Below are 19,666 nucleotides of genomic sequence, written 5' to 3' on the forward strand. Positions count from 1 at the left end.
AATATAAAAAAGTGGGTCTCATATTTCATAAATTTTTCTATTCCACTATTTTTTATATTTTTTAAAACTCATAACCATAATAGGAGAACTATGGGACTGAGGGAGTACATTTTTTTTAACGTAATGTCATAACATAACTACAATAATGGTCTCTAGCCATAAGCTATAATTAGCCCTTCGATTATAATGAAATAAAAGATGATGTTTTGCTGTAGTCAGTAGCTGTCAAGTCTAATAATAGTGAGTAAATATTGGACTTATATTTTTATTGCAATCGTGCCATAAAATAACTACTTCTACAATCTTAAAAATTGGATTAATAAATAAGTGACAATTAAGTTTACCATATAGGAGAATATAAAAAAAATGATACACTACTAATCGATGATTGGCTTAGAATTTGGATAAATAGGTTGAACTGAGACTTGGGTCACCTATTTGCGCGTTTTCTATTCTTGTCTTCTTTCCTTACTCTTGAGGTTATTGCTTCTGTTTCTCTCTCGCCCATTTCGTCGAACACAACAGCTGCGCCACAACAACTCGACCAGACCAATCGGAGCTCAGCCATGTCGCTGCGACCGGGCAGCAGGGCGGAGGTGCGGAAGAAGGGCTACAAGATTGGCGTCGACGCCGACGAGGCGCGGCGTAGGAGGGAGGACAATTTGGTCGAGATCAGGAAGAGTAAGAGGGAGGATAACCTCCTCAAGAAGCGCCGCGAGGGCCTTCTCAATGGCAGTTTTCCCCAGCAGACGCCGCTCTTTTCTCCTGATCCATCGCAATCCCCTGCGGCCGCCGAGAATAAAGTTTGTATCCGTTTTTTCCTCCTTTTCCTTTTGCAAATTAGTGGCTATAGACTATAGATTGCTGTAATACTTAGTGATCTGCCGATTACTGATTTTAAATTGAGGGTGCGTGTGTGGCTTGGGTTTTATTTTTGTTTAGACTTCGGTGAGAAAATAATGATCTTATGGTTTTTTAGGATCTCTGAGAGGAATAGTTGGCAGATTGGATTCGCTTGGTATTTCATTGGGGTCTGTCGAGATAATGTAGGAGAAGGAAAGCTCTTATCTAGCGATTTTTATTTTGGAATTGAGGATTGGTTCTGAAAGATGATGTAATTATATTATCTTCTCGATGTGCTTTGGCTTAGCCCAGTTTTCCTAATTAAAAATTAAAATAGTGAAATCAACCAATGGATGGTTAGTTTTCACTTGACTGTGATGATTGCTTTCATGCTCATGCCTTTTAATGCAAAATAACTTTTCCCAGTGGTTATAGGTCCAAGTATTTGAGATGTCTTAAGAAGTGACATGCATATCTCAAGCTCTTATGCTATAAATTATTGTTGGATTTGTTAAAACTTTTATCTGAAGCTGGCTATATATTGGTGGAAGCTACGGTTACTTGATTCAAATGATGAAGTTACTAGCACTTGATACAATCTGTTTTACGATGATGCTTACAGTGAATTCCCCTGACAGTTAGAAAGTATTCCTTCAATGGTGCAAGGAGTGTGGTCAAATGACACAAATGCTCAACTGGATGCAACTACCCAGTTTAGAAAGCTTTTGTCAATTGGTACTATCTATATAAGCCTATATTTCCTTTCTTATCTGGATTATATTATTTACACTATATATTTTTGTGACCTCAATTTGCAGAGCGAAGCCCGCCTATTGATGAGGTGATTAAAGCTGGGGTTATCCCAAGATTCATTGAGTTCCTTGCAAGGCAAGATCTGCCTCAACTGCAAGTAAGTTCTCCATTTGGAATTTTGGATAATTCTTTCATAATATAAGCAAAAAATAATCAATAACTTCTTATTTTTGTGATAAGTTTGAAGCTGCATGGGCTTTGACAAATGTTGCTTCTGGGACATCTGAACACACACGAGTTGTTATTGATCACGGTGCTGTACCTAAGTTTGTAGAACTCCTCAGTTCTGCCAGTGATGATGTTCGTGAGCAGGTATTTGGAGAGTTTTCTCATATTTATGTTACTTCTTAACCAAGGTTGTTAATAAATATAAATGTATATGGTTATCTTTTGCTATTGGTATCCAAGTGGGTGCTAGTGCATCTTCCTTTAACTGCTCTTTCTGTGCAGGCAGTTTGGGCTCTTGGTAATGTTGCAGGCGATTCTCCAACTTGTAGGGATCTTGTTCTTGGGCATGGTGCTCTTATGCCACTGCTAGCTCAGTTAAATGATAACTCAAAGCTCTCTATGCTTAGAAATGCTACATGGACACTTTCAAATTTCTGTCGTGGGAAGCCACCTACTCCATTTGAACAGGTTGTTAGAATATGAGGTCTAGTTTCTTGGTAATTTTAATTGAGATGTTGCAAAAAGCCAAAAACTTTACTGGTCATTGCTCTTCCATAGATCTGCTCTTATTATAAATAGCCTTCAAAATTAGCATTGTCTTTCTCTGCACATTTCAAGGTAAGGCCTGCATTGCCCGTCCTACGGCAACTTATTCATCTAAATGATGAGGAGGTTTTGACCGATGCTTGTTGGGCTCTTTCTTATCTGTCTGATGGAACAAATGACAAAATCCAAGCTGTGATTGAGGCAGGTGTCTGTCCAAGGCTTGTAGAGCTCCTACTGTATGTTCTTTTTCTTGCTCAATTTCATTTATCTTTTTCTTTATGTATAGATATATATTATTGTAATATTTCTTTCAGTTAATGGAATTTTATATATTGCCTCACTGCAGAAGTACTAAAATGTGTAGCTATCAATTATATGTTGCTAACATCAATTTGTTTCTCATGAAGCCATCCATCGGCCACTGTTCTAGTACCTGCTCTTCGGACTGTGGGGAATATTGTCACTGGTGATGATGCCCAGACACAGGTATGTGGTTACTTCATACATTTCCTCTGTGCCTACTATTTTCTTCAGAACTTGATGCAATTTATCTCTCCTTTTAATTATTGGAGATGAATGTGCTTCCAGTATTGGTAAGATCTTATCTAGTTACAATGAAAATTGAGTCCCCATTGGTTCAGATTATTGGATATACTTTCATTATGATTATGGATGATATAGTGACTACCAAATATTCTTGTAAAAGTTTAAAAGTTATGTTTATGTTGCTTTAGTCTTCTTGTATCATTCCTACTTATCTAATTTCTTAGTTATAAATCATATGTATACATTAATGCATGTGTACAATTTCTTTATTCAATGCAGTGAGGTGTACTTGGGGATCTAAATAAGCAAGAATTTTCACATAGATCTTATTTAGTTTTAATTGTCGTATTCATACACATGACTTGACTTGCTGTGGAGTACTAGTGAGACAAATATAAGATTGTTCGAGTTTACCCTTTTCAATGCAGTGAGTGTAGTAGGCCAAACAGTCGTTCTTGTATGCATGAAGGACTTTATTAACTAGCTGTAATGGTGTCCTGTATTAAGATCTCAATTGATATGTATGAAAGACAATATCTGTAGAATCTTATATGCATGTAATTTTTTTGGTAGTGTACTTCGGGATCTAATTAAGCAAGCATCTTCACATAGATCTTATTTAGTTTTAATTGTCGTGTTCATACCCATGACTTGATGACTTGCTGTGGAGTACTAGTGAGACAAATATAAGATTGTTCGAGTTTACCCTTTTCAGATGGAACATTAGACACAAAACACTTGCAATACTCATTATAGGGGTTTTTTTGGCTTCAATTTCATGTTCTCGGAATGTTTGCTCAGTTAATTTATTTGGCAGTTTGTGATAGACAATCAAGTGCTCCCTTGCCTCCAACAGCTGCTTACTCAGAACCATAAGAAAAGCATAAAAAAGGAAGCTTGTTGGACAATCTCTAATATTACTGCTGGTAATAAAGCTCAAATTCAGGTACCTTCAACACACACGCTTTCTTTGTTCCTGCTAGGGAATCCATTTTATAAAATGCATTTCAGCTGTCCAATCCATGAATGGACCATACTGCCTCTACTTAACCAAATACAAATGAATGGACACTAATGGACTTTTTCAAATTTTTTGGGCTTTTCAGTGGTTGTTGATTTTTTATATCGTTAGAAGTGAGTCTTTGTTAGATAGCTATTCTTCCTGCAATATATGGACCGAAAACCAAATCTAATGTCTTCTCTAACACATGTAGTTGATAGTTGATAATTGAGAAGATAATGTAAGACATTCTATATGGCAATACTTGAGGAATAGTCCAAACAAGTAAACATATTTTTTTTGTTAGGCCAATTAAACATTTCCAATAGTTTATACTTTCCAGCCATATTTTTTTCAGTTCAATATATACAATTGTAGGTAGGTGTTGTGAATTATGATTTGGTTTCGATAAACCTAGAGGGCAGTATGTCTATAAAGTTTAATCTTAAAGGAAAGGATAAGGCTAGATGTTTATAATCTCAATATGAATTCAACTGAATGTAATTATATGCATGAAGAGGCAATTTACAGACTTCGATTTTATTTGAGAATTTCTTCAGAAGTGAGAGAGAAGTACGTAGAGAAGCAAATTTATTTGTAATCTACCTATTTTTTATCTGGTGCTTTGTTACTGGTTTCCTATCTACACCTCTATGTTTCTGGAACAGGCTGTCATTGAGTCAGGCATCATTCTGCCGTTGGTGCAACTTCTCCAGCATGCAGAGTTTGATATAAAGAAAGAGGCTGCATGGGCTATCTCGAATGCAACCTCTGGTGGATCACCAGAGCAGATTAGGTATATCAGAGTTATATGGTTGATATATGTGGAGGCATAATACTTATATGTAGCTGATCTTAATGCTTTTCTAGAGATAAGTTTGGAAGCACCCAATAATGGAATTTAAAAGGAATAGGTTGGTGGTCGTCTGTAGTAATTTGGAAGGACATGCTAAGTAATCCCTCTACCCTCAAATGTGACTCCCTTCCTCTTTTCACATATACCCCTTCCTTCTCAAGAAATTAGTCCTCAATTCCTATCTGGGATTCCCAAACTGTAATCCACTCTCTTAATTTGAATTGTCTTTAAAAAGTTTCTGATATTAAAAATAATCTTATTTAATGTATGTGAATATAATATGTGAGCTCCAAATCAGGGTAAAATAGAACAATTGCATATAATTACATTTATCAGAAACCATCACAAGCAATAAGAAAATGCATTTAGTGATCTTTGTAGACAACATCACAATGTATGCATAAATAAATGTAAAGGTTTTTCTTTATCTAAGAATTTGGGTTTGCTCTTGCACTGGAAATTAGGGGTTTCTTGAAAATGTTAGAGAGATCAATGAATTTATAGCATGCCATCTGCCTGCAGCCTAGGCATTTTGGAGTGTAAGGGAATTTTCAGAAAATAGTTCATCTTAATATATGTGTCAAGAGTCATTTTGGTTATAAGGTGAGGCACCACATTTCTGTATCTAGGGGTGTCAAATCGGATATCGGGTATTACCCATTCCGATCTGATACCCGGCAGGTATTGGGTATATGATCGGGTGTAATAGGTGTGTGCGTGTTGCATATTCAGTATACCCAATACCTGATTTCAAGGAGGATTAGGTTAGGGTTTCAATTCTAATTAACTTTTAAGTGGCTAAGCCTCTCCCTACAACACTACATATTAATTAACTTCGAAGGGGGTGTAAGTTTTCATTGCCTTTTTCTATAACATTAATTTGTGAATTATGAGTGAATATATTGACAAAATAGGAGTAATAACAATAATTGTAGAACTGACAGTGTAAATTAGGGTGATAGAATGATAACAATACTCCAAATTAATTAGTGCTGGAAATACACACACGTGTTATATAGTATGTAGCATTAAGTCTTGTAATCTGTGTAAACACTTTTAGTTTGACAATATTTTGTCATGCTCTCATGTATGATTGAGGCCGGAATGTTTCTGTCCTTGATTTGGTATTTGTATTTAGAAAGGGCTGCATATGCGTGGCATTTAGAAGACTCATTGTGTTTGCTGCATCCATTCCAGGACCTGATTGGTTGGGTTACCTGCATCGGTTATCGGGTACCCAAAATAATGTCGGGCTGGGTATCGGGTACCCAAAATAATATTTGGGTTGGGTATCGGATAGAGTACCAAGCCATTTTTGGGTGGGGGTACCGATTTGACCCTCCTGTTTCTATTAACAAATCCAAATCCAAATCCATGATCCACAATCTGTTCATTATTAATATCATTTTGAAATATATCACTTTGGGCATTCAGTATGGTGTAACTCAAATTAATTTTAGTTATTTCTGTTGTCACCCACTTGCAGTGATGTTAGTATAGGCATCATAGGCCATATTGTGCACCATCTTGTGCTCTCTTTCTCAGGAATTGTTTGTAGTTAACATTCTTTTATATTGATCTAGTAACGATCTCTTACTGGTTTATCCACATTTCCTGCATTTCTGGACCCACCTAACTCCTGCTTTTGCTAGCAGGAATCAGCAGAGACTTATGTCCCTTATATATCTTCTTTTGTTTTTGATTGTGGACCTTCACATGCTGACTGACTATATGTAATGTCAAATTGCAGATTCTTGGTGACTCAAGGTTGTATTAAGCCGCTGTGTGATCTCTTGATTTGTCCAGATGCAAGGATTGTTACTGTATGCCTGGAGGGACTTGAGAACATTTTGAAGGTAGGCGAGGCTGATAAAGAAAACGGCCAAAATGGTGGAATCAATCTATATGCACAAATGATTGATGAGAGTGAAGGACTGGACAAAATAGAGAATCTCCAGAGCCATGACAACAATGAAATATACGAAAAGGCTGTGAAGATATTAGAGAAGTACTGGGTTGAGGAAGATGAAGAACAAAATCTGGCTGATGGCGCGGATGCAAATCAAGGAGATGGAGGCTTCAGTTTCGCCAATGGCAAGCCAAATGTTCCTCCAGGAGGCTTCAACTTTGGTTGAAAAGGTTTTGTGAAGTGCCCTCTAGTTTAAAGTTTGAGTTTTAAACTTTGTCGTTGTGTTTGTTTCGGTTTCTTGGTTTCGTCTGTGATAGTTTTTGGCCTGGCAAATCGTGTTTTGGATTGTTTGAAGTGCAAGCTTGCTTTAAAAGTATTTAGTCCTTTTCACGTACGGTTGTTGCATTACAAAGAATATACTTCATGCCTTTGGGTTTTGTACATTTAGGTGTGTAGACTTGAGTCATTTCAAGTCTCGAGAATTTATCTTTCTTTTTCCTAAGTCTTTATATATATATCGATAGCCAAACTTCGTTCTTTTTTGTATTTTTTGTCCACACCAGGAGATAACAAGATCGACAATTGTGCAATACAATGAAAGATTTCATGAACAACATAGCATGAATGCATATAAGGAGGTAGCTATAATCTTTTTATACTTCAAATGCATGCGATTACGTAATTTTAGCATTAATTTCTTTATAAAAATTATAAATGAAAATTAATTTTTATATAAAAATGAAAGCAAAAGAGCGTGTTTAGAACTAAGATTGGCCCATAACAGTCAAAATCGGCAGCCTTTCCTTCTTCATTTTTACTCCAACATACGGGTGGGAAATTATACCGGAATACCGGACTTACCGTACCGAAAAAATATCAAAAATACTGATCCTTTAATATACCGTAGTTTTCAGTACCGAAAGATTCAGTACGGTAACGGTATTAGATTTCCTATACCGCGGTATATCGGTATATACCGGCATACCTGACGATTCGGTATGCCAATTAATTATTATGTATATAAACATATGGGTGTGATCAATTGCTAATTCACCTCTAAATTTAGGGTTTTTGATCAAAATGTAAATACAGTGAATTAAACATATCAACACCATGTTTTGAATATGTTTACGCAGTTTCATATTAACATTTTACATGTATTAAAGTGACATATTTTGTTAGTTACATATAACTGTTGACGAAATATATGAAAATTTATGAAAATATTATCAAATTTTAACATCGAAACATATGCATGTAGGATCTCGTTAGAATCCTTATAGAATTATCTTTAATTTGATATATATTGTGTGAAAAAATAATTTAAATCGAGATAGTTATATGTATTTTAAGTTTTGGAATATTTTTTAAAAGTTAGTTACAACTAATTTGTTATTAATTGACATAAATACCCTAATTGACTTTTTTCGTGCAATATATTGATACTTGGAGTTGAATGGTTTTGGTCCTTGATTTAAAAATCTAATGCTTATCATTTAGTTGTAGTTAGCAATTTAAGAGTGAGTTAACAATATAACACACCCCTAAATTAACATGACATTAAACTCAAATCTTATAATATGACCTAAAACTGCTTAATTATGACCTTCCGTGTTTTTGGTTAATTATTGACCATTAGATCATATAATCCTAGGGCTAAGATTTGAGCTGCATTTCAGGATTTAGAATTCTTGTTTGGATCATCTTATGTTATATTTATACTAAAATTTAAAAAGAATGACTATATGAACAAGATTTGATTGTGATGAAATTTAATTGTTTTGGACTTTTTGAAGTAGTTGAACACTATAATTGTTTTTTATGAATATTTTGGGTATAATAAATTTTTTCCCGATATAATGGTATGTCGTACCACAGTTCGGTATACCGAAATGCTGTACGGTATGGTAACGGTATCAAAAACTACCTTACCGAATTTCTGGTATATTGAAAACCAAAAAATTTGGTACGATTTCAGTATCGTATTTTGTCATATCATAACTTTCAGTACGGTATACGATATGACACTCACGGTACGGTATACCGTACCGAACCACCCCTCACATGAGGGATACATTCTTTAAAAGATGTAAATATATAATCATAATGCCTAAGGCCACATTAGTTCACATACATTGCTTGTACATTAATATATCAAAGCAACCATCCCAAGAAACTATATATCCAGCAGTAACAAGATGGTTTAGGAAACAACAATAATGACGGAAAGGACAATATTGATGATGATATCTGTATGTGATTTTAGCTAAATTGACGACCACTTGGCTTGCCGAAAGCACCACGGCTATATGTGGAGAAAACTACTTCAATGAAAAGTCGGAACTCCAACAACACGAATGAAACAATCGGTAACATAGTAACCAGAGCCAACAAATATATAGCCCATGTCTTCTCCCTGCAAAATACTAAATACAGTGTCGCACTGAAGGCCATCATCATAGAAAAGATGGAAAGGAAAAGTGTGACCATACCAATTAATAGTCGCTTGGGCAGCGTATACTGTGATGGCAACAACAAACATAGCAGTACCAATCAATCCTGCTGCAACACTATACGGCGTTGACGTATCTTTCATCCATCTATCTCCTTGGTTATTCAGCTCTTCGTGCTCTCTTGTAAATATTATCGAGGCAGTATCACTACTATGGTTTGGTTGTTCCTTAATATAAGGAACAACAAACTTGCGAGTTTTCTTTCAATCACATCATTGTAACACAATACTATAAGTTATTTATTATTATTATTATTATTATTATTATTATATTGCAATATTTGTATTCTATTTATAAATACTAATCTTACCTAACTAGTGTAGTTTAGTTGCAACTGCAGAGCTGCCGCTGAAATCAAATTGAGCTTGTGAGGAGGTGTTAAACACCCAGCTAAGTGATGGATAGAGTTACCATTTTTATCGAGTGTGTTTGAATATTGGTAACTGTACTTGCTGCTCTTATGAATCAGATTAAACACGTTTTCGCAGCGGTTCTCCACGGCCAAGTGGAGAGAGTTCTGGCCCGAAGAATTTGTATATGAACAGCTAGGGGTGGTTCGGTACGATATACCGTACCGGGAGTGCCATACCGTATACCGTACCGAAAGTTACGGTATGACAAAAACCATACCGATACCGTACCATAAGTTTCGGTATACCGGAAATTCGGTATGACAGTTTTCCATACCGTTACCATACCGTGTTATCGGTATACCGTACTTTTGCGGTATACCGAACTGCGATATGGCATTCCGATATACCGTTATACCGTGTTTTGTGGTACGACATACCGTTATACCATTATACCGTGAAAAAATCTATTATATCCAAAATATTAAAAAAAAATCTAGTTTTCAACTACTTCAAAAAATAGGGTTCCCAATTTTGATTCTTTTATTTTTTTTATAATAAAAATTCTTATTTTTAAAATATAGTTTAAATATAACATATATAAATATATATTTATATGTTATATATATATCAATCGGTATACCGGTATACCACGGTATACCGAAGCATCGGTATATCGAATCTTCGGTATACCGCGGTACCGCGGTATGGGAAATCTTATACCGTTATCGTACCGATCTCTATTGGTAAGGTATCATACCGTACCGAAAACTACGGTATACCGAAAAAATGGTATTTTCAGTATTTTTTCGGTATGGTAAGTCCGGTATTCCGGTATAATTCCCCAGCCCTATGAACAGCAAGCGGAAAATTATCTATGATCACTTTTACAACTTCATGGTTTCCTGATTTGGCTGCGGTTAAGAAGGCCTCTATGAAGATGTCAAATGCATCTTTGTAGTCCAATGATCACACACGACCGCACAAGTTTGACCATCTTTAGTGTTTTATGGTGCATCAACATTTTTTATTGAATTCTTTCATTGCTAAGAATGAAATCTAGAAGTTGTCGACAAAGATCTGAAAGCTTTTCTACGATAGGATTAGACGACTCTGTGATGGAATCATCAAAATCATACTCCCTCCATCCTATTGAAGATTGACACACTTTCCTTTTTGGTTTGTCCCAACCAAGATGACCCATTACTTAAAATGGAAAAACACCTTTATCTCTACTTTATTAACTCTCTCTTACTTTGCCTTCTCCACGCAACACAACAAAAACTACATAAAATCTCGTGTCGCCCAAGGAATGAGTCATCTTCCGTGGGACGAAGGGAGTATTAGATAGTTAGAAATAGAAGAGAGAAGTCATTTTAGATGTGGACGTGAATCACTTGCCTGAAATAGTGTTGTATGTTGTTTGGCTCTCAATGGCAACATATATTAGTTCCATATACTCCTCCTCATTCATCCCTTCAATTTCAAGCTAATATTATTAAGCAAAAATCTCTGAGAGCTGCCAAAATATCAAGTTAGTTAACTACTCACTCTAGTGTATGTGTCCCCCAAAGCTGCATTGATGGTCGATGGAGAATGATGTGTCCTTGGATGCTATCCACTGTAAAATTGCACCAATAAACCGATGATTCCCTTGGCACATCCGGCGATACTTCGTGACCAAACCAAATGCCAAATCTGATAAAGATAGATATGATCCGCAGTTATTTATATAAATATCTTAATTGACGAAACTCACCTAAAAAATCAGCATCTATCATGCAAAGTATAAGCTGGAGGCCTGCATCATCATCAAAGGGACTAATTTTACCATTCTTCTCAGTCTAGGTTATTAGCGTCTGAAGAATTTTCTTATTGTCGTATTCAGCCGCTAATTGATAGGGGAATCTGTTGCAATCATTTGACATGGTGAGCGGCTTGGGAATGTATCTAACAATAGATCTGCGGCATGGTAGTTTTCCGCGACAATGACATCATGGAGTAAGGTATTTCTCATCGCATCTTTTAAAGCTAGTACAGAGTCATCGCCATCGGGGATCGTTTGAACCAGCTTAGACACAAAATTGTCTGACTTCCTAGCGGCCACGACAATGTGGAGTGGTGATTACTCATAAGGGTCTATCCTCACTAGGAATGCGTCTTTTTTAGAAGTCAGTTCTCGTCCAGCCATATCCCAATCTCCTCTTTGTGCAGCTCTGTACCATTCCATATGACGAGTCTAGCTCATGTCTCATATTAATCACAATTAACCTTTTAACCTTAGAATCTAAGTTTTGAATTTTGAAATAGTTTGGATTGTGACATAGAGTAATCAATCAGTTTATTAAATTAATGATAAAAGTTAAATAAGTAACTAGAATAGAATACATAAACATGAATAAAATGTGTAAGCTTAAAACCCAAGAAATTAAAGATAAAGGGAAGATATCTACATATTTATAGCAATTGTATGCATGTTTGTATACCAATATTGTCAGGTGGGGGTGGTGGGGTGGGGGCTAACCCAAAATTATATGTGGATTAGTTAGTGCAATTGCTTGGCACATTTCTCCTATATTTTTATCTCTTCTATCTCTTTATGCAACTTTTAATTTTATTTATACAACTTATTTTTCTCATTCTTTCTATTAATGCAACTTTTTTATTCTTCAATCTGTTTATGCAATATAATGTATATACTTTGTTTCTCTTTGCTTTCTATATTTTTTAAACATACTTTTTATTTGTTCTCTTTTACATCATAACTATGTTAATTTTAGTTCGTTATCACTTTGTAGTTGTTTTCTTCCATCATTATAATAAAATATTTTTAAAAATAGTTATTGTATTATTTTTGTTATGTTCGTTGATATTTGATATGGTGACATTTAAACATTAAAAAAAATCATTTCCATCCATTATACATATGTAAAAGTTGAAACTATCAATTATTTCGAGCTTCCAACGTCGCGATCATCGAAAAATCATATGACTATTAACAATAATTTGGGCCCCCCATTGTAAAACTTCTGGCTTCACCGGTGAATGTTGCGATTGTGTTTATTTACTATAGCTACTTTATGAAATTTTATTGATGTATATGTATACAAAACACATAATCTAACAACCTAAACAAAGTATGAACACAAACACAGCACATCAATCAATAGTCTAAACAAAGTATATATGAACACAAACACAACACTAGTAACTATGTAGAACAGAATATTTGGTGGCATTGTTACCTTGGTAGGAAGGAGGGGAGTGCTTGGTGACTTAATTTTCGGTCTGGGCTGCGGTAGCTCAGTTTCCTCCTCCTCCTCCTCCTCCTCAGTTTCCGATATGCGTAGTGGGAAGGTCGACGAGCTAGCCATCTCTTTAGTTCCTGTTTGGTAGAAATTCTCAAAATTCAAATGCCAAATTCACTCAAACACGAATGAGAGAAACACAATGCCTAAATTTCACTACTAAACTCAACTTTGAAATTAAGAAACATATTAGCATGTAAAATGCATGAATTTCGAAAACAATCAACAGACTAAGAGAAACAAATGCTAATTACAAAGAGCAAAAGCAAGAGATAGAAGAGAAACATCATGCCAACAGACTCAGATTCAACACAAAATTTTGAGAATAAACTAGTAATAAAAAGAGCTAGAGGCAGAAATGACTGCCGCAGTTTCAAACCAACCACTACCCTCCTTGGCGTAAAAGAGCATATAAGCACTTTGCTCGGTAACAGTAGCTTGGTCGACAGGAGAAACCGTCACAAGAGAACAACGATTAAATACACTAATGTACAAAATGTACAAAATGAATGAATATAACATGATTTTCAACACCTCCGAATCATTATACAAGCACCAAGTTTTGGTGTTTGTACGGATATAGCTAGGGGTGGAGAATTATGCTGTAATACCGAAATTACCGTACCGAAATACCAATTTTTCAGTATACCGTAGTTTTCGGTATGGTAATCATACCGTACTGAAAGATTTGGTACAGTAACGGTATTAGATTTCCTATACCGCGGCATACCGAATCGTCGACATATACCAACGCTTCGGTATACCGGTATACCGATTGATTATTATATATATATAAACATAGGAATGTAATCTAATGCAAACTCTAAATATTGTACAAACTTCAAACTATGATCTGGACCGTTAAAAAATGTCAACAAATTACAAAATAACAGAAACAGAAAATATCAACACAGTGTCAATGGTTGACACCGTGTTGACATTGTGTTGATATTGTGTTGACATTGTATTGAGATTGTATTGGCATCAAAATCTTGAAATTTTACACTGTGTTGACATTGTGTTGATATTGTGTTGAAGTTGTTTTGAAAAGTTTGGAGTTTGTGTTGACATTGTGTTGATATTGTGTTGACGTTGTTTTGAAAAGTTTGGAGTTTGTACAATATACGAGTTTGCATTTTATCACTACCTAATAAACATATATAAATATATATGTTAGAGTTGTAATCAATGTCGAACTAATTTTAAAGACCAAACTAGAAACCAAATTAGGGCCATTAGATCTAGTCCTTTTGATGAAATTTGCTGATGTGTAAATTATTTCGGTCTTCATTACAAGCCCAACTTATTTCATTCTAGCCGGTTTATTACTTCATTCCGGTACGTAATACCTTGAAACTCCAGTATGTTTTTACTTACTTCCAGTATGTTTTGAAATGATTCAACACATGCTTAATTCGAATTCATTAAACTGGGTTTTTACTTTATTCACTACAATTCATTCCAATAGGTTTATTACTTCATTCAACAACGTTATTACTTCATTGGACAATGTATTTACTTTATTCAACAACGTTATTACTTCATCAGACAAGGTATTTACTTCATTACAGTAGGACTTCAAATGTTTCTACACATACTTCATTCAAATAGTTTATTAAATGTGCTTATTACACCATTCAATTAGGCTATTACTTTATTTTGTTGTCGTAGCTGGAATTTCGGGACTATCACAGCGTCGACGAGGTGGCCTTGACGTATCCGTCCGCAAAACATCATGTATGTGCTGGAATGAAATAATTATCATATTTGAATGAAGTAAAAACCTACTTGAATGATGTATATTCTGGAATGAAGTAAAATAGATTCATGATGAAGGCGAAAATAATTTATACATTTACACATCTCATCCATAAAAAACTATATCTAAAAACCCTAATTTGGTAAAGTTTTGCGGTTCGACAATAAGGAGTGAATTTACATAATATAATGAGACGTTGTATATGCTATATTTATACTAAAAGTTTTTTAAAAATATGATTGTATGAACAAGATTTGATTGTGATGATAATTGTTTTGGAGTTTTCGAATAGTTATACACTATAATTGTTTTTTTGAATATTTTGGGTATAATAGATTTTTTTTCGGGTATAACAGATACAACGGTATGCCGTACCGCAGTTCGGTATACCGCAAACGTATGGTATACAGAAAACACGACATGATAACAGTATTAAAAACCACCTTATCGAATTTCCGGTATACCGAGCTCCGGTATACCAAAAAAATTGGTGCGGTATCAATATGGTGTTTTGTCAAACCGTAACTTTCGGTATTGTATACCGTACCGAACCTCCCCTACTCCAACAAGAGATAATATTTTCACCAATATATGATTTTTTTTGGTAGGGTAAAAATGAGAAACAATAAAAGATAAAATTAATTTTTTTATAATTAAGTTCAATAGAAATTGAGATATAACAGGTGCGAAATGGTGAGCGAAAAATGTGCATTGGGCCTCCATTGGCAACAGTATCTGGGAATTATTTTCAGTACATAGAGATAAAGCATACACGAACATCATGAATCGGCATTTTATGGCGAAATTGAATTGACTATAAATAAGATTAATGGTTATTTAAAATTTGAAAATTTGGTTATTAAATAAAACTTTCAAATCATAAAATTTCAGATTTTTTCAACTGAATCATCTATATACGAAAATGTGATGTTCAAAAAAAAAAGAAAAGAAAATATGCTGTATGAGAGAATTAGATAACCAAATTGAATAAGAATTTTGTGCACCAACTAAAAAGAAAAGACATGAGTATTGATAGCGGAGATAATATTGAGAGTCGACAATGAAAATACTACATATTGAATTAATCTAGGAGTACATCTGTACATGTAATAACCAAATCAAAATGTATTAGGAGTACTAGCAAAAGGTTGCGATTAATCTCTTTATAATGTAGAGGGCGGCACTTATATAACACGGCTTAGTTACACGTAGAACTTATTTATAAATAAGTTTTTATATTTTTGTTTGAAAATACTAGTATACTTTATAAACAACACATCCCATTCGGGAAACATTTTAAATAAAATAGGCAGCATAGCATTCTTATTATAAATTCCCATTGTTTAATAAGGTGATCACAACATAAGCCAGCTGCTAAATTGGAATAGAAAAACACAATAAAATGAAAACATTGAATTAAAGCTCAAAGCGCAGCTTATGGCCAAGCTTGTAAGAAGCAAAAGCATCAATGCATGCATACTCAACTTGAGCTTCACTCAACACTCTCGCATCCCAATTGCTCCTGCACACGTGCAACGGCTTCGCCATGTAGAGCCCACAAATCACACGCGCAAGATCCTTCAATCCAGGCCGACTAAACCGATACGGCCACCGGGCCTTAGCCGCTGCCCGAACGTCCATTTTCCCGCTGCAGTCCAGCCCGTATTCGTTCCTCAGCTTGGCGATGTCGTCTTCCACTTCAACCCCGACGAAGGTGAAATTAGGGTTGAGGAGAAAGTCTTTGATTGATTGGGGGATTTGGTCCATGTAGAAGAGCTGCAGTATTAGGCATTTGTTGTTTATGCATAGTTGTAGGGTGGCCGACTTGTTGCTCATGTAGGGAACGTGGTGGGGCCGCCACTCAACATCGAGGCCGACCACGGTGGGGCTGCCGCCGTAGAGAGCGTTGATCTCTTGGACCCAAGCGGAGGCGGTGGCGGCCTGGTCGGTGACGGTGGTCTCGATGGTAGTTCCGCCGAAGGTGACATGGTATTTGGAGGTCGTAGCGTTGAAAGAAATTGAAGACATTTTTGTTTCTGTTTCTTTTTTTGGAGTGAGTTACTCTCACCCATTCCAGCCCTATTTATAGATTCAATTTGGCACTCATGGATGATTCTGATAGGATAAGATTGATAGTAACAACTCTTCATATTACTGCAGAAATCAACCGTCGAATTTGGTTTTCATATGTTTGGGAATTAGTGTTCATTAAAGTAATCTGTTTGTAGAGTAGTTTAATTACATTATTTATGTACTCCTTATCTCTCATATAATATTAGTACTACTACTGTATTTTTATGCTTTAATTAATCCACCAATATTTCAAATTCAAAATAAAAATATTTTTTCTCTTTGAAGAAATCTAACACTTTAGATAATAATAAGTACCCATTTTAGTTTGTCTTCGTCATTTGTTTAGCTCATTTTTAACGTTACTTGAATGGTTACTGGTTAGAGTAATACGAGGCATCAGCCTCTATTAAGGCTTTATTAAAGACACAATGGAACAACAATAGCTTTACTTTATCTTATCGACCATTAGTAGCGTGATTAATACAGAGAAATGGAACAAATTACTTTATCTTATTGACCATTAGTAGCGTGATTAATACAGAGAAATGGAACAAATTACTTTATCTTATTGACCATTAGTAGCGTGATTAATACAGAGAAATGGAACAAATCTCAATTACTTTATCTTATTAACCATTAGTAGCGTGATTAATACAGAGAAATGGAACAATTCTCAATGACTATCACCTTCATTGTCGTTGTCAGAGCATCTTGAGAGAAGAGATAAATTGAAGAGGTAAAAGAGACAACTATCATATACTATATCTCTTCTTCATAAAAATTTATTCTCAAGAAAAAAAAGTACTCCATCCGTCCCGGATAATTCGGGTCACTTTGACCGGACATGGATTTTAAGAATTGTAATGAAAAGTGAGTTGAAAAAGTTAGTGAAATGTGGGTCCTACCTTTATATATTAATTTTATAATAAAATGTGAGTAAGAATGAGTTAGTGGAATATGGGGTCCACTACCAAAAATAGTAAAAGTGAAGTGAGACAAATTATGTGGGACGGACCGAAATGGAAAACTGGGACGAATTATCTGGGACGGAGGGAGTATTTGAGAAGATATTATACCTTCTTTTAATTTTGCGAATGTATCTTTTTACCTCTTCTTGATACAAAAGATATAAAGTTGGTTACTTTTGTTTGTCTTTCTATTTACCTTCTTTTATTGGAGTTCATTAGGGCATTGGCAATGGGAGCCGATAGTAAGGGCCTATCTATCGGCCCCCTCATCGGCTTCGGTAGGTCACCGTTGTGGGGGGAGGGCCGATTCCTCCTCCCCAACGTCTCCGCCCCTTGACCGATAAATGCCCCAGCCGATGGCGCATCGGCCCTGCGATGGACCTCCATTGCGAAGACTCGGGCCGATGACGGAGCCGATTTTCATTTTTTTTTTAATTTTATTACTTCTATATATACATCCTTCCTCCATTGCACACATTCACTCTCATAATTTATTTTCTGTTCATCCATTTCATTTCACACATTCATCTCTCTAGCAAAATGAATCCCAATGATAGCAATAATTCCAGCGAAAACCAATTTACTGGCCAAGGAGGTGGGTTTTCGAACCTACTAGCGGGAAACCAATATCCTAGAGGCGGCCAATTTCCTGCGGAAAACATGTTCGGGTTGGGAACCCAATCATCCCAGTTTGGGATATGTTCAACTAAGATTCTGTCTCAAGGAGGTCTACCTTTTTTCCACGGTACCCAATACTCGACTTCCCACAAAGCGACTACGTCGATGCTACGTCGGTGCTGGTAGACCGATGAACACATCGAGTTCCAGTGATGCTGTTCATCCATTTCATTAAGAGACTTGAACTTCAGCACCGACGAGTACGAGGTGTCCGATATAGAGCCATCTCCTCCTAGGGCGAAGGCGGCGGCGAAGGGGAAGAAGAAGGAGAAAGTGGGAGTACCTACTCCATCGAGGAGGGCGCACAAGGAGTACCTACTCCATCGAGGAGTCGATTGCTCTTGCTCGTTGTTGGGCAGATATCTCCGAGGGCTCGATTGTAGTCAACAATCAGGGTGGGCGCGGTTTCTGGGGGAGTATCACGCAACGATATGAACAAGTCAAGCCCGATGGAGCGCTGACACACAAGCCTGGCGATCTACGCAAGCATTGGAAATGCCTAGTGTTCGAATGCGCTAAATTTCACGGTATCTACGATGGCAGCTTGCGGGAAATGCGTAGCGGAGCGAACGAACTCTCCGTCAGAGAGTTGTCGATGAATGAGTTTAGGGCCACTGTTAACTCAAAAGGATTCAAGTACTGGGATACATATCAACAACTGTAGGATTTTCCCAAATTCAAAACGGGTATGTCGGAGGTGTTGCGGACGAGATCGGTGCGGACACTCCTCACGCTTTCCGGGAGCTATAGCAGCGGCGGAGCGGAGCCAATAGACTTGTCAGAGGACCAATCGCCCATTGAGACTACTCCTCAGCGCCCAATGGGCATGAAAGCAGCCAAAGGCAAAAGCGAGGAAGGGAAAGAGGAAGGCAGAGTCCAGCGGAACGGATGCCCAATCCGCACCGATCCAGGCTAATAATGCATTAGGTCATTGATGCACTTTTTATTAGCACTATAAATATCTGCAAGTATACAGAGTAGGAATAGTATAGCTAAAGGTCAGTACCGGGATATCGAACACGAGGAATATAATTGCAACTGGCTATTATGTACTAAGCGTCAAATACTATCTAGAGAAACAAGAGAATTTTGGATTTTTGAAAGTAAAAACAGTTAAAAGCAAGAAAACAACTAAATGCAATTAAATCACAAAGATAAAATATGAGAGATAAGAGAATTTCATGGATGTGCGTTCACCATTATGGTTATAAAAATTCCAACTACAATACCCTAGCACAGTTTATACTTTGAAAGGACAAGTCATCTAGCTTATGTTCATGTGTTGATTACTAACATTAGGGTTGTCAATCGTAACACGTAACTCCATAAAGCTCCT

At 36.2% G+C, this 19,666-nt stretch overlaps 2 protein-coding genes across 2 annotated transcripts; one reads left to right on the plus strand and one right to left on the minus strand.

The window, feature by feature from the left end:
* Positions 1-429: 429 nt before the first annotated feature.
* On the plus strand, positions 430-7,075 carry LOC125205556 (importin subunit alpha-4-like). Its single transcript, XM_048104583.1, has 10 exons — positions 430-803; positions 1,482-1,578; positions 1,662-1,753; positions 1,837-1,968; positions 2,107-2,292; positions 2,443-2,606; positions 2,778-2,856; positions 3,734-3,862; positions 4,585-4,712; positions 6,523-7,075. Exons 1-10 carry the CDS (start codon positions 567-569, stop codon positions 6,905-6,907), a joined length of 1,629 nt encoding a protein of 542 aa, XP_047960540.1. The 5' UTR covers positions 430-566; the 3' UTR covers positions 6,908-7,075.
* An 8,819-nt stretch (positions 7,076-15,894) lies between these two features.
* LOC125208470 (Werner Syndrome-like exonuclease) lies at positions 15,895-16,651 on the minus strand. The gene has a single exon (XM_048108097.1). It carries the CDS (start codon positions 16,637-16,639, stop codon positions 16,028-16,030), a length of 612 nt encoding a protein of 203 aa, XP_047964054.1. The 5' UTR covers positions 16,640-16,651; the 3' UTR covers positions 15,895-16,027.
* Positions 16,652-19,666: the final 3,015 nt, after the last annotated feature.

This window comes from Salvia hispanica, chromosome 2 (genome assembly GCF_023119035.1).
Source record: "Salvia hispanica cultivar TCC Black 2014 chromosome 2, UniMelb_Shisp_WGS_1.0, whole genome shotgun sequence".
In the NCBI taxonomy this organism is placed as follows: domain Eukaryota; kingdom Viridiplantae; phylum Streptophyta; class Magnoliopsida; order Lamiales; family Lamiaceae; genus Salvia; species Salvia hispanica.